Source organism: Belonocnema kinseyi, chromosome 4, assembly GCF_010883055.1.
Source record: "Belonocnema kinseyi isolate 2016_QV_RU_SX_M_011 chromosome 4, B_treatae_v1, whole genome shotgun sequence".
NCBI lineage: Eukaryota > Metazoa > Arthropoda > Insecta > Hymenoptera > Cynipidae > Belonocnema > Belonocnema kinseyi.
In genome coordinates this window covers 43,503,027-43,518,419 of record NC_046660.1, presented here as the reverse complement: position 1 = coordinate 43,518,419, position 15,393 = coordinate 43,503,027, and the positions used below count along the sequence as shown (strand labels likewise).

Below are 15,393 nucleotides of genomic sequence, written 5' to 3'. Positions count from 1 at the left end.
TATAATTAGCGATTTGGAGTTTTTAGATGTAGAGTTAAATGTTATAGGAATACCGCCTCCCTCACGATTATTAATTTAAGTAAACAATAATTCGTAAATTTCAATGTTTGTGTAATTAATCATAAATTAAATAAATTATAAGGAAACGATAAAATTATATAATAAAATTATTTTTTATTCTATTTTTTATATAATATTTTCAAGAAATTTATGTATATATAAATATTTTGCCTTGCATTTCTCAGTTTAAACTAAAAGGTCAGAAATTATTGGAAAGTTTCAAAAACATCTCTTAATTGTTAGTTTGTAATAGAATAATCCGTAAATGAACGATTTATTGTCGCGGGCACATTCTCACCGTGCGCTGTGCCCGCGGCTCGCAAGTTTGAGCGTGCCTGGGGGGCGCGTCATTTGATTCCCGCGATTCGCGCTCAGATATTTATTCTTTGCATTTAGAATGCTTGAATGAAACTTTATCAAAAACATCTCTTTAGATTGCAGTATTTATATGCGTGTTCATATTCTGAATTTTTTGCCTGAATAAGTATAGTTAAAGATTAAGTTTCTCAAAGCTGTGTAGGCTTTGAGGTACACAATATTATCGTGACTCTCACGCTGAGCACTCTTTTTTTGACAGACAGTTATAAATTTATATTTTCTGAACCACCTTAAAATAAACTTAAAAAATACAATCCTTTTTTAGACATTTTTCCAGATCTCGCGTTGTTATGCTAATTATAGGATTTTGGTTTTCATATTACTTTTTATACATGTATAAAGCAAAATATTCTACAAGTCTTCTTTTAGATTTTTCACGTATCTTGCGTCTTTTAGCGTGATATTGGAATTTTCGATTATCTGCATATATTACTTACGATAAAACAAAATTACGAGTCCTATTGAAAAGTGGTTTAAAAAAATTTTGTAAGATTTTTCAAAACCTATCATTTCTCTTCGAGACTTTTTATCGTATTTTGCGTCATTTCGTTCAAAACTTGAATGTTGTGGTGTCAAATTTCGGGCAATTCTAATACTTTCTGCATCATAAATAATAAGAATGTAATAAATTAATACAAATTTGTATCACTTTTTGGGCGAATAACTTTTTTCAATCAACTTGTTTTTGTACCTTTTGTTGTTTTTCCAGAAATTTTTATTTTTAATACCATTTTTATGATCAAAACCAAAATTACGTGTCATGTCAAAAAGTAATTCATAACAAGTTTGTAGCTCTTTTTCGGGTAAATAATTTTTGCTGAATCATTTTTTTTTTCGTAACTTGTATCATTTTTTCACCAAGTTTTTTTTTTATATTTTCAATGTTATTTTTCGCGAATAAAACACAACGTACGCCCCCTATTAAGAAGTGATTATTAACGAATTTGTAGATCTTTTTTGAGATCACAATTTTTGTTGATTCGTCTTCTTTTGTATCCTGAATAGTTTGACCACAAAATAGGATTTTTCATATCTCATTATTTTTTTGTGCAATAAAAATTAGAATTTTCAACTTTACAAGAAAATCCAAAAAGTTTGTATGATAATCTTGTAGGGCTTTTAAAAAGCAATGCTTTTCTTTACTTTTTTTCATATCGTACGTTGTTTGGCTTATAATTTTGATTTTCGATTGATATTAAAAAGTTGGAAATGCTATAACTCTGACAATTTTTTTGTATAAAAAAAAGTCATCAGGATAAATTTTTTGGCCTTCTGAGTACTATTAATAGCCATAAATAAAAATTTTAAGTATAAAAAAAATGGTCCCAAAATTTATATTTTTATCCAAAATGGCTGTTAACGAACTCGTCCTTTCTTTTCGGACTTGTCGGACCTTTCTTTTCTTATCCTTTCTCAATCATAAATTATGAGAATGAGAAAAATTAGAAGCCCTTTAATTTTTGTTATTAATTTCAGTTTCTAAATCATTTGAATTCTTCAAAGTAAAACGCTGTTACTTTTATCTGTAATATTGAGATTTTATCCAATATAAATAAAATTGAAAATAAAGTTTCTTAAGTATAGTCTCAATATACTTGTTCTCTGTCATTCTTTTAATTGTTGTAATTTCGTTTTCTGAGTCTTGTCGATTTTTTTTTGTGTATTTTTATGTTAAACAAATTTTAAACTATACATTATAAGCATAATTTCATTAAGTACAAAAATCGAAACTTCAAGGGGTCGTCAGTAAACTGCATTATCAATTGCATGGGGAGGGGGGTCATGCTAAAAACTATAGTTCGAACAGAGGTTGGGGGTCAGTGGAAGAAAAGTTACGAACTTAAATAACATTTAGTATGTTTCCTTATTATTCACTTTTAAAGAATTGTTCTTTTTTCTCTATTTTTCAGAAACCCCCTTTTATCATTTTTTCGCTTAAATCCTTTTTGATAGAAAGTCTAATATTATATTTGTGGTTCGGAATTCAACTCGTTCGGTTAAAAATTCTCGTATTCAGTTGCAAATTTTATTATTCTGTAAAAAATTATTCTTTTGGTTTTAGATTCACCTCTTTGGTCGAAAATTCAACTATTCTATTTTTAGAAAATTAATCTTCTGCGGATAAAAAGTCATTTTTAGACTGAACTCTTTTTAAAAAATGTAACTATTTTGTTGAAAATTCGTTTTTTTTAATAAGAATTAATTTTTTTTAACTAACAAGGTAAACATTTCATTTTTGATTTAAATTGATATTTTTATTAAAAATTATTATTTTCTGGTTAAAAATTGCTCCTCCCGGCTTTAAAATTCAAAAATTTTGTTAAAAATTAATATATTTTGTTGAAAGCTCGTCTTATTTTGGTAGATCATTAATACAATGCTGAAAAATTCATTTCTTTGGTTATAAATTTAACTATTTTTTTCGCAATTTATCTTCTTTAATTGAAAATTAAACGACTTGGTTAAAAGTCGAACTTTATCATCAAAGATTCATATATTTGGACTCTCATTGATCTTTAGGGTTGACTCTTTTGTTGAAAATTTAATTTCTCGATTTAGTTGTAAATTAATTTTTTTCTTAACATGTAACAATTTTCTTGACATTTTGGGTTTTTTGTTTTGTTCAAAATTAATGTTTATCTGAAAATTTGCAATTTTACATTTTTGTTAGAAATTTATATTTTATGAGTTTAAAATTTAATTATTTTTTAAAACATTCTTTTGTTTGTTGAAAATGCATCTTTTTGGTCGAAAATTAATTTTCTTGATTTTTTCTACATCGTCTTTTTATTAAAAATGCAATTGCTAAGTTCGAAATTAGTATATTTTGATTAATGATTTAACAGTATGGTTGAAAGTTAAAGTAGGATTCGTTTGTAAATGAACTTTTCCGGGTTTTTTTCGTGTTTGTTAAATCTAGTTTTTTTTTTAAATCATATTTCTGCAAGATTTACCTCTTTGGCTTAACATTGAACTTTTTTTGTTGACAATTTGGTTTTTTATGTTAAAAATTACTTTTTTTGAAAATTGCAACTTGTCTATTCTTGATTAGATATGGATGGATCCTTTATAAGTTGAAAATCCAACACTTGGTTGAAAATTCATGGAATATGTTAAAAATTCGTCTTTTTTGGTAAGAAAATTAATCTTCTTTGTTGCAAATTCATTATATATTGCGACTTTAAATCTTAGGAATTTAAAGCGTTTCATATTGCATTCAAATCAATTGAAAGTGAGTTTTAAATCATAACTGATACGAGGGATTTTATTAGCCGTAAGGCATAGCGTGTATATATATATATATATATATTTTTTTTTTTGAAAAAATTTTTGATCTTATTTATTTTTTCAAGTGCATTTTTTTAAACTTTTCAATAACAAAGAAAAACTATCCAATTAGGGATTTTAAGTGTTCAAACTCGTGATTGATTTGGTTCATAAATAGTTTCGAAGTAATTTTCACATTGTACACATCATCAATATAATATACCTAAAAAGCAACTGAAGTGTACAATGTGAAAATTATTTCCAAACTATTTATGAAAAAGATAAATCACGATTTTTAAACCCTTAAAGCCCCCATTTGGATAGTGTTTCTTTGTTATTGCAAACTTAAAAAAAAATTCACTTGAAGAAATAAATAAAATCAAAAATTTTTTCAATCCTTGGTGGGAATTTTTTTAAAAGTACGAAAAAGTATAAATATTTTTACAAGAAAACACCAATGAATATAATAATTTTTTAAATACTAAGAAATCCAGGTGGCCGTTTTAATCAAGGAAACAAATTTCCGGTCATTTCCCGGTTCGCAAAAATTATTAAATTGTTTTAATTCTTTGGAATTATTTCCTTTTCCATTTTTTTTGTAATTGCCTTAGTTGCTGAGATGCACCCCTAAACGCCTTATATTGCTTTAGAATTTTTTTGGATTCTTCGATTCTTTGAATTATTTTTATAAACTATTTGGATTTCTTTGAAGTTGTGAATTCTGATGAGCATAAGTATTGCAAGTGGTTAACTGCCCTCAAACTTTTAAAATTAAATTATAATGTGCAAGGCACAGTCAAGCTACTGGTTTTTGTAATTGAACAAATTATAAGGAAAAAGATTATACGTTTCAAATAATTAAGAAACAAAAACAAACAAAAAACAGAATTTTAATGTAATTTTGATAAATAATTAAATGAGTAGTGAAAACCTTAAATTTTTCCTCGGAATTAAATGTAAATTGTCAATTCAAAACTACAGAGAAGTGTAAATATTACTTCTGTTATACCTTAATTATGCGAAAAAATAATAAAATATTTTAGGATTTAAAAATACATGTAGAATAAATTTATACAGTGAAGTATTCGAACCTTCAGTTCACTATTCTTGTGAAAATTATATTTTTTTAAATAATGTTTGAAATTTCGCTCCAATTCTAGAATATTACAAGAATTTTGTCAAACTTATTTATATAGTATTTCGAAAATTTCTCTTTTAAAAGAAACCAGACGAGGAATTAATTTAACTTTTTCATTTAACTAAATTTTGAATTAATTAAAAATTTATTTACTTTTTAAATTCATTTAATATCTCGAAAATGTGCCTTTTTAAAAAAGAAACCGTTAAGGAACTTAATTAATTTTAACATAATAATAAATATAATAATTTTAGGTCCTCATTCATTTTAATCATTTCGGCGTGCATAGGCAGCCCCGAGTCAGCTATAGATATGGCTGGCGAAGGCAAGTGCGAGAATCGAGAAACAGAAAATCACCGGCACTTTCGATTTGGCTTTCGCCTTGGCCCCACCCCTCCCGTATACCTAGGCAAAGGACGCGGTTGCCATAGAAACATCAAAAAGTTGAAGAGGGCAGCACCTCGAGGCATGCAAAAATGTAGTTATATATATATATATATATACATCGTTATCCCACTCCGAACTCCCGTGCCGCATCTATGCTCATAATATCTTTGTATATATATCGGCCGTCCCCACCACTGACCCATGCCGTATCTAGGACCTAATATCTTTGATGATATTATGTTTCCATAATCCGTCGAGTTTTCGTTTCACGGATTTAAAGAAGTGCTGTAGCAAAATCAGGTCCAGTTGTCAGCCAATATTTGGATTACTAAACGCATCAAAATAATTAAATTATTAAAAAACTTTTTACTTCGGAAAGTGAGTGCCCTTTCAATACATTACGGAACGCAACTGTCTGAAGATTTTGGACCGCACCTGCCCCCAATGCACCGCTTCTTCCATCTTTCCTACTTTTCCTGTATTTTCTTACAAGTTTGAACCCAAGTTGTATATTTTCTAAAACAAATAATTATTATATAAAAACAGCAGATGAGTGTCGGTAGGGCGTAAGAAACTCCTGGTTTTTAGTTAGAATATTACCCTTAATTTCAGTTAGGATAGTGTATTAAGTTAAGGTTACACTAGCTTTCAGTATACATATATTCTTAATTAAAGAGCGACCATACCTGAATTTCAGGTCATGCCTCCCTGAATTTCGAATACTCCCGACCTGAATTTCAGGAATCTAATTCACGTAATTTAACGTTCAGATATCATTCTTAATTTCAGATTGCCTATGCTTCTTTTTGTGACACCTTAAAATAAGTCGAATTTTCGACTTAAATTAAGTACTTTTTTTGCTGTGTAGCTGCTACCAACTTACATGAAGGCTCTTGATTTTTTCATTAAATTTATATACATCACAAAGTAGTTGTTTTTAGTCAACAAATCATCATCCTAATCCAAACCCTAGATAGCTTACGATAAGTTCATAAGCACAGAAATTTAAATAATTCACTCGCCTCAAAATCTTGTCCTCATTTTACTGTCAAATGTATTTAATTTATTGAAAAATAGTCCACCTTTCTTTCATTTCGTCATATTAGTTCAGTTTGTAACGGAACTGAGGACAGTTAACACGTGAAAAAAATTATTTACTTAAGATCAATAGAGAAGCTAATTTTTGCAAAATAAGTGTTACATTAAGTAAAAATGGGGTTAGTTGAAACGTACAATTACTACTACCATGAAATGGCGGGTGAGTGTCATGTGTGAAGTACCATTTTCCCATGTGGGAAAATTTTATGGCAGTCTGGAATTATGCTAAAGCCAGTACTAGAAGTTCGTTACGAATTTCAATATATGAAAACTGTCCAGATTTTATCTAGTTTCTAGACAGAAGCAAGGTTTGGCCTTTAACAAAGACTAAAGAAGTGAATTCATAAAATAATAATTTTAGAACAAAAGATTTAGGAAATTACAATAAGTAAATGCATAAATGCTCTAGTAATCATTAAATGTAAGCTATTAAATATTTTAAATAATGAACAATAATTATTAAAGGTAATTGTAATCTTAATATACGAACTGCATTCTTAACAATGATTTTTTTCAAGAATGTACAAAAGTATTTTCTTTCAATTAAATTATATGATAAAGTTATAATAAATTTATATAAAATTTATAAAAATTATAATATGTATAATGCTATGAATTATATTGATAATATTCCAGAAATTCAAATTTGAGCATAAATGATTTATTTCATTTATTGTAATGATACACAATAATTATTTCGTAGCCTAATCACAAGTATAATTATACAAACTTTATTATTTTCAACGATTTATTGAAACATCAAGCACTTTCATTGTTGAAAATTGTTCATATCTTATTGAAATTAATACAAAAATTATCAAAATAGACGATCTGTCTAGAAACTAAGCCATCCGAGGGATACATCCAGAAACAGTGCAACGCCACGAAATTTTTCCACACGAGTAATTTTCCGATTATGAAATAAATACTTTTGTTTTATTTTTGGACGGAAATTATTGTAGAATTTACATTCCATTCCATTACATCAGCATAAAAGTTTTTCGATTCATTGGTAGTAAATTCTCTACATAAATTATTTACCGTCAACCTGACTAATTATGTATGAAATAAGTAGTACAATGGGGCGAGAGAGAGGCCCTTGCAAGGTCATCGGAGTGGTGCAATTTACGGTTCGGCCGTAAATGAAAAAAATAGGGGAAAGTAAACTAATCAAGAAAAATAAAAATTATTAAATACACATGTTCAACACATTCATCTTACTATAAAGAGTAAAAATGTATTTTTTTTGAAAATATCTAGTTCCCCTTAAAAACAATTCAATACTCAAAATATTTTTATTATTATATTTTAATTTTAGTTTTAACTTTTTTTCAATCTTAAGTTCAATTGTTAACTTTCATAATTATGAAAACATTCGATTTACAGTGGATAATTCTGAAATTCGTATTGTATATAAATTTTCCATTTTGAGTCCTCATTTTTAAATTAGAAAAAAGAGTAACACCTGGTATTTAAAAAATAGATATTAATAGTATTTGTGGAGTAAAATGAGGCAATATAATTTTTAGGGATACACCTTCTGCCCGACACAGCCTTATAACAGACATTTTTAAAATAAAAGTAACTCAATTCTTCCGAAAGGTTTTAGAAATATTTGATAAATATCTAGGTACTTTTTCAATTTATTAATTTATTATTTTAATTCTGCACTCAATTTATAATAATTATTTTATATTACTCTAAGCGACAAAGACACGCTACTTGCAAATTTTATTCAAAAATAATTACAAAATTAGTACAAAAAAGACAAGAAGAACATTTTTCGAAAAAATTGCTATGTTCCGGCTGGTACAATTTCCTTTTGTTTATGTGGTTAAAATATTACATTAAAAAATTCATTATTGTAGGCGTAAAGTGGATCTGGCAAGGCACGGATTCGTTTAAAAAGCCTTAATTTGCAGTTTGGCTGTTACTGCTGCAAGTAAAAAAATTATCGGTCTTAAGAGTTCGAATTTCTTAATTTCAATGACAGCCAAAACTTTTTCAAACCGGGAAAAAAATTGTTCAGTTTTAAACCTGTTTATAATAATTGATGCATTAGATATTTCAATTTTAATTCAACATTTCAAGCTTCATATAATTTTTATTTTAAAAACTTATGTAATATATTTTACTGTATGTATTGTATAATTAAAGAGAATATTTTATTGCTTTGACTTAAGCTTGATATTAAATTCAACTTAAAATAAGAGCAATTCATGATTTTAGCTAAAATCAAGGAGAGATTTTGATTAATTTGTTTTGATTTGAAGTGATGAAAACTCCTGTTTTAAAAAAAACAAGAATCAAACGACCGAATTTGGACCACAGCAAACAAACAACAACAAAACAACAAAAAGTCTCCAATTGTAATCTGAAAAATTTCATTTTTATTACAATCAAATAACAATAAAATAACATTCAAAATGAATTTAATAATTAGACTTTAAAAAAGATTTTTAATTTGGATTTTTATCTAATTTAAATTTCTTAAATTTTGATTTAAGGTTCAATTTCCGATAACTGTAATTTTTTCTAAGCTGAAAAGAAAGCGGTAGAAATTGATATATTCTTTGAAATTCTCAGAAAGTATATGAAATTTGTGGAAATATATGGAATTTTTTTTTTAATTTTATGAATTTCCTTTTAGCTTATTAAAATTTATGAGAAACAATGCAGATATAAGGCAACTAGATATTTTATAAACACCTGAAACAAAGAAAAAGATATGCAACAAAAGAGCTATAGGAAATGGAGAGTTAAAAAACAGACTCAAACTATGGTCAGGTGTAGCTAAAGAGTCAAATGTAGCCAAAGAATCAGACTGCTAATCCTGAACGAAAGAGCAAAACAGCATGTCAAGCAGTATAAATTTTTATCCCTCAGATGTTTATGTTGGTCAGAATCAATGTGGGAATCAGAAAATCATTTATTATAGCATGCTACGATCTACTTGATCGTGCAAGTATTAAAACAAAATATCTCTTTTGGTACTTGTGACATTGAGAAAAGAATATTTCCACTAGGAAATATGAATGAATGGGCTGGAGGCAATGAAAGATTACGCGCAAGGTGCTAGGTAAATTCGAAAATCCAAAAACGAATGGTATCGGTGATATCGGGGGCCGGTTGATTAGCTTATATTCAGAAATTGGCTTCTTTATCACGAATGCTTGGCTCAGGAATAAAATGATATACATAAGAACTTGGTGCAGATGTGAAAGCTACAATATGATTGAGTTTATTGTTACGGATAAGAGACTGAGAAGGCTAGCAAGAGATACAAGGATGATGAGAGGTTTTGAATGTGGAACAGATGATTACCTCTTTATTTCAAAAGTGAATCTAGATCAAGGATGGAGGAGAAAGATACCTAAAAAGCGAATCAGACGCGAATCAAGATAGAGAATTTGCAGAAACCGGAAGTGCGAACAGACTTTCAGAATAAGGTAAACGAACGCCAGGATAGGACAATTTGGGAGACGCTAATATGCATAAAGATATAGAGGGCTCATGGACAATTTTTCAGGAAATCATTGTCCATAGTACAACTGAAGTATGTGGTACTGTGATTGTGGGAAGAATGACTGGTGATTTTTTATGTAATGTTGAAATCCGCGTAGCGTTAACAAAAAGAAAGAAGCGTATCTGAGAAAGTTAAATATTACAGGTCTTGTCAATGACGAGAGAATTATAAAATAATACATAGTATTGTTAATCTTTACAGTGATACCGCACTATCCTACATTTTCTCTTCAACTTATTATTAAGTATCATTTTTAACTTTTGCCTCACCGAATTTTCATATTTATTATCAGTTCGGTAATTATTTTGGAATAGTTCGAGTTGTTTTACCGAAAAATTATTTATGATTCACCAACTTTTTTTAATATCCGCGACCTTGTAACAAATTCGGTAATTTCTCAATATAAAATTTCTACAGTTTATAGAAATTTCAATTTACAGCTCCAAACTTTTTTAATCGCCCAAAACTATCCAATTTTGATCAAACACTTTGTTAAATTTAGCAGCATTAAACGTGAAACTAAACTTTAAATTTGGAATAACATATTATCCTTTTTCTCAGATCCTCGTGTAACGGATTGGCTTTTAATGGGAGATCTATGGCCTACTCTTTTAATAATAGCCAGTTATTTATACTTTGTGTTTCAATGTGGTCCACGATTCATGAAGGATAGACCAGCATACCAACTAAAGACTTTTATTCGACTCTACAACATTTTTCAAGTCGTTGCAAATGTTTACATTGTACATGAAATTTTAGCAGTTTATCCCGACGGAACAGCATTACGATGTGATACAGGCGATTTTTCTTGGAACCCCGATGCAATAAGGGTACGTCATTATACTACAATATTATAATTACACAATTCGATATACGATTTTTTAATACACTACTATTATTTAGATTTGTAACATTATATTTAATCACATTTAATTATTATTTTCACATAATGAAATACGGAATAATAGTTCAAACTCACTTTTAATTAGGCAGGTTCTAAACTTAAAATCGTAGAATCTCTCAGCAACAGAATACATGTGTTCTTATTGAGAAGAATTTAGCCACACGCATTTTTTTATTAAAGGGGGGGGGGGTCCGAACAAGTTACAGTTATTTGAATATTGACGTCCGATCATTAAAGAAAATCATTAGAAGAAAATAATTACTTTTTTATTTTATTCATACTTCTTCCAATTCTTTGTTAAATTTTGCCTTCTATAAGGAAGACACTGTAAGTTGTATGCGCTATGCACCATTCTTGTGGCCTAAAGAATTTTTTTCATCAAATTGAATTTTCGTAATTTTCTCGTACGATTTGAAAGTTACATACAATCAGATTTTTTGATAAAATCTTACACATTGAGAAAAGTTGGTTGAAAAATCCTCTTGCTCTTTTGTGATATCTTGCACCGTGAAAAAGAAAAATTAGATAATTATATTTACAAACTAAAGATTTCTCCTAGCTTAAAAAATGGTTTAGCCTGTATAAAGCCGATAGAATGCCTTTCCTTATATCAGCACACATTTAACAAAAATATTGCCAGAAGTAAAGAACGTTCGGTTATCCAGAAAAACTTTTTCTAATGTTTTCAAAATTTGAAAAAAAAAATGAAGAAGATTTTCTGCAAAACCTGACCGTTTTTATCTTCAAATGAACCCAATATCATTTTTTGAAAGTACAATAGCTGTACAATTTCAGTACTTCAAACTACAGTAATTATAAGATTTCATTTCTTCTATTTAAGATTTCAAATGGCAAGAATTTTTTCCATTTGATGCAATAATGGTTGATCATTTATTTCTTTAGTATACACGATGACACTGCAATATTTGCATAATATATCCAACTAAAAAATATAATTTTTAAGTGCTCTGCATTTCAATTTTAGACCATTCAATTCTGCATTTTACAATACTTTTGTGCATTATTTCATTTCTGACACAAAAGTATTATTCAAAATATAATTGTATAACCACAGGCAATTTAAATTTTTTAACCTTTAACTTTATAACATTTATATTTCGAAATATATTTCATTATTAGAAATATTTTGTATTGTCTAATATCACTTATTTATAATTTTCCCCTATAAGAGAATAAATTCAAAACAAAATTGGCAGAAATATAAGTGTGGGTTTTTGCGAAAATCGGCTTTTTACATTTTTTATAATATATGATTATATCAACGGTTAAACTTGCTAGAATAAAAAAAAAACATAAAACTTTAAAGTCAAAATGAGTGTTTTTTTCAAAAAATAGGTGAAAGAAGTTTAAAACTTACGAAAAATAATGATTTTAATCATTTTTTGTGAAAGTCTATTTTTCTACTGTCGCTTCTTACCTATTTAAAAAAAATGATAAACATATTTTTAACAATTTCAGCCATAAAAAAATGTCCGTTGAAAATCGGAGACTTTAAGGTGGTAGAGAATCTTTTTCCCGAAAAAGAGGCCATCATTCATTAATATTCAACCAATTTTTAAAAACTGGTAAGAAGCGTGTGTAAAAAAAATTCAGTTGCAAAATGCATTATTAAGATACATTTTCTTGTAAGTTTTAAAAATTTGACATTAAAAATCAGGTCTTTTTTGAAGTTATCATTTTCAATTTAATTCTTAAGGAATTCATTCAAATAATCAACCAAACTTGATTTTCAGGTAGCCAAAGCTATTCATTACATCGCATTATTGAAAATAATTGACCTCACCGAAACCGTAGTGTTTGTCCTCCGAAAGAAGAATAACCAAGTTTCAGTTTTGCACCTATATCATCATATAAGTACAATATTAGTTGGTTTGATATTGGCTAGGTATTATTCATCAGGAATGGCAGTTTTTTTCCCTGTTCTAAATGGTTCAGTTCATGTAATTATGTACAGCTACTACTTTCTGAGCAGCATAGAAGGAATCAAAGAAATGGTTTATGCCATGAAACGCTTTATAACTATTATACAAATGGTAAACAAAATTTGTAATTATTCTATGTATAAATCCTTTATACAGATCTAGTTGTCCCAAAAAATTGGGGAGAGGGTGAAAAAAGAAATAGACTAGTATCCCAAAAATTCGGGATGACTAGCCAAGCTTTTGAAAAAATTTGACTACTCATCCCGGATTCGTGACGACGCACAATGAGGCGAAACAAGTTTATATAAACAAATTAATTTTATTTAACACCAAGGTTGACATTGAACTTTTTTTATAAATGATCATGTTTTTTGCAACTACCCGAATAAAAAAGTCTCAGTGAGATAACGGCTCAAGTCTCTCTAAATTTCTAGGTATGAGACAAATCTGTACTTAAGTATAGGAACTTTCCTTTAATATGTGCAAAAGTCCAAATAGGTACGAAAGTACTAAAAAAGTTCAATTTTTCTAAGTTCACTAATTCCGATTTTACAAACCCTTTAAAAGGACAAGATTATCAGAAAAGTCTCACTGCTTCTTTTTCGACCTTTATTAGGTTAGAAGTACCGGAAAAGCCCCACCTGATTTTTTTAAATTTTTACACATCCTAAATAATTTATGTTAATACATTCTTTTAATAAATGCAGATTTTCGTTAATTTTCAACGAGCAGATTACATTTTTTCAATTAATGGAACTTTAAATAACTTGGATATATATCTTTCTGGTGTTATTTTATCAATGATCCACAGTTATTTTTTATAAACAATTTTACAAATAAAATCCACGATTTTATCATTTATGAAGAGTGAGAAATCGTTGATTTGAACAATTTGAATTCTACTCTCTACAATAGCTTTACCTCAAATGCTTGTGCTTCTAGATTTACCATTCATCTCATATTTTATTCTATATTTATATTTTCAATCAAAATTATTAAAATCAATAACAAATATTGTCGCCTGGTAGTCTGCTAATAATAAACGTCGTTTCGGAGTCATGGACAGTCGATTTTTTTTTAAACACCACTTCCATTTCTTGAAAAACAATCAGGCTGATAATTAATTCATTAAATTTTATACAAAATCAGCAATCTTAATAAAATATCATAAGTAGCTAAGTATCATTTCCTAAGAAAATGACAACCACTTGTTGAAAATCAGCCAAGATGGGAATTTTTGTTATAAAATTGTTTATAAAAGAAACAACTACTGTTTACTGATAAGGTGATAAGGTATTATTGAGATAGGAATTTTCTAGGTAATTAAACATTTATAATGTAACAAAAAAATCTGCTGGTTGAAAATTGACGAAGGTCTGTATTTGTTTATCAAATTTATTTAAACAATTCAAAACTACTTTCGCTCATTAATTTGATAATATAAATATAAAATCTTTTTTTAATATTGTAACTTGCTGAATATTATTTCTAAGGTATGTATTTACTGATTGCATGATGTTTTGCATAAATATAAGTGGTTGCAAAAAACTTGTCCAGAAAAACTACTTTTGGCCCACTGTGCGACGAGACACTTCTTCGTCAACTTAAACTTTCAATTTTTAATATAAAAACTTTTCTTTTCTTTTTAGGTACAACTCGTAATTTTGTTCTTACAAGCTTGCATCAGTCTGGGTCCATCCTGTCCTGTTACAAAAATCCCCGCCTGTGTTATGATGCCGAATTTACTTTTAAACATTTACTTATTTTATAACTTTTATAAGAAAACCTACTTGGACCCCAAAAAGGTAAAATAATATCAACGAGATTCAATGTATGGGACAAAATTCATCATCATTAATGAGAGCTGTTTTTAAAAACAACGATAAAATTTGTATAAGAAAATAAAATTTTTATTTATAACATTTGTCGGTCCAGAAATTCACAAAAATAAACAAACAATTAGTACTTAATTATATCCTTTCCTCGATTTCATTATAAGTTTTACTTTTTTCTTTTATGTTTTTTTCATATAAATAAATTAAAATTCAACCAAAAAGAAACATGTTCAAAGAATAAGATCAATATTCTACCAAACAAGATGAATTGTTAACAAAATACATTAATTTTCAACAAAATATTTAAATTCTTAACCAAAAAGACGGATTTTCAAAAAACACATGAATTTTCAACTGAAAAGGGTACATTTCTAACCCAAAATAGAACAGTTATATTTAGAAATTAAAAAATCTACATGCTTGCTCTCGGTGATTGTACTTCCCCCACATTTTTGAGTAGAACTTTTAAAATTAAAGGTCAAACCATCGATAACTACAATTATATAATTGTGAATTCTCTTTTGTTAAAGCCCCTTCGGATTTAACAAACGCATTTTCACCATGTGTCTCGTGCTTCGCACATGACTAGAATTTATCCGAAACGAGAACTTTTCTATATTATGTTCAACTCTATTACATTAAATGCATATTTTATTAGTTTCTACACTTGGTCCGAGACTGCTTCTTCAGGAAAAATTAAAATAATTTTTTAATTCGAAAAATTAATTTAAAGAAATTATTTTAAAAGATTTCAAAAATGGTCAAAGAAGAAGCTGACAGATTCTAGCGCAATTTTTAAAGTCTTGCAGAATAAATAAAAAATGCAGAAAAAAATTGAATCATTTTTAGAAATTAGA

The 15,393-nt window shown here is 28.0% G+C and overlaps 1 protein-coding gene across 1 annotated transcript in view; it reads left to right on the top strand.

The window, feature by feature from the left end:
* Window positions 1-14,520, top strand: part of LOC117171676 (elongation of very long chain fatty acids protein 4-like) — a 43,965-nt gene extending 29,445 nt beyond the window's left edge. The window contains exons 2-4 of the mRNA XM_033359192.1: window positions 10,416-10,684; window positions 12,513-12,812; window positions 14,351-14,520. Coding sequence (XP_033215083.1) covers window positions 10,416-10,684; window positions 12,513-12,812; window positions 14,351-14,515 — 734 coding nt within the window. The 3' untranslated portion in view covers window positions 14,516-14,520. The remainder of the gene's footprint in view (window positions 1-10,415; window positions 10,685-12,512; window positions 12,813-14,350) is intronic.
* Window positions 14,521-15,393: the final 873 nt, after the last annotated feature.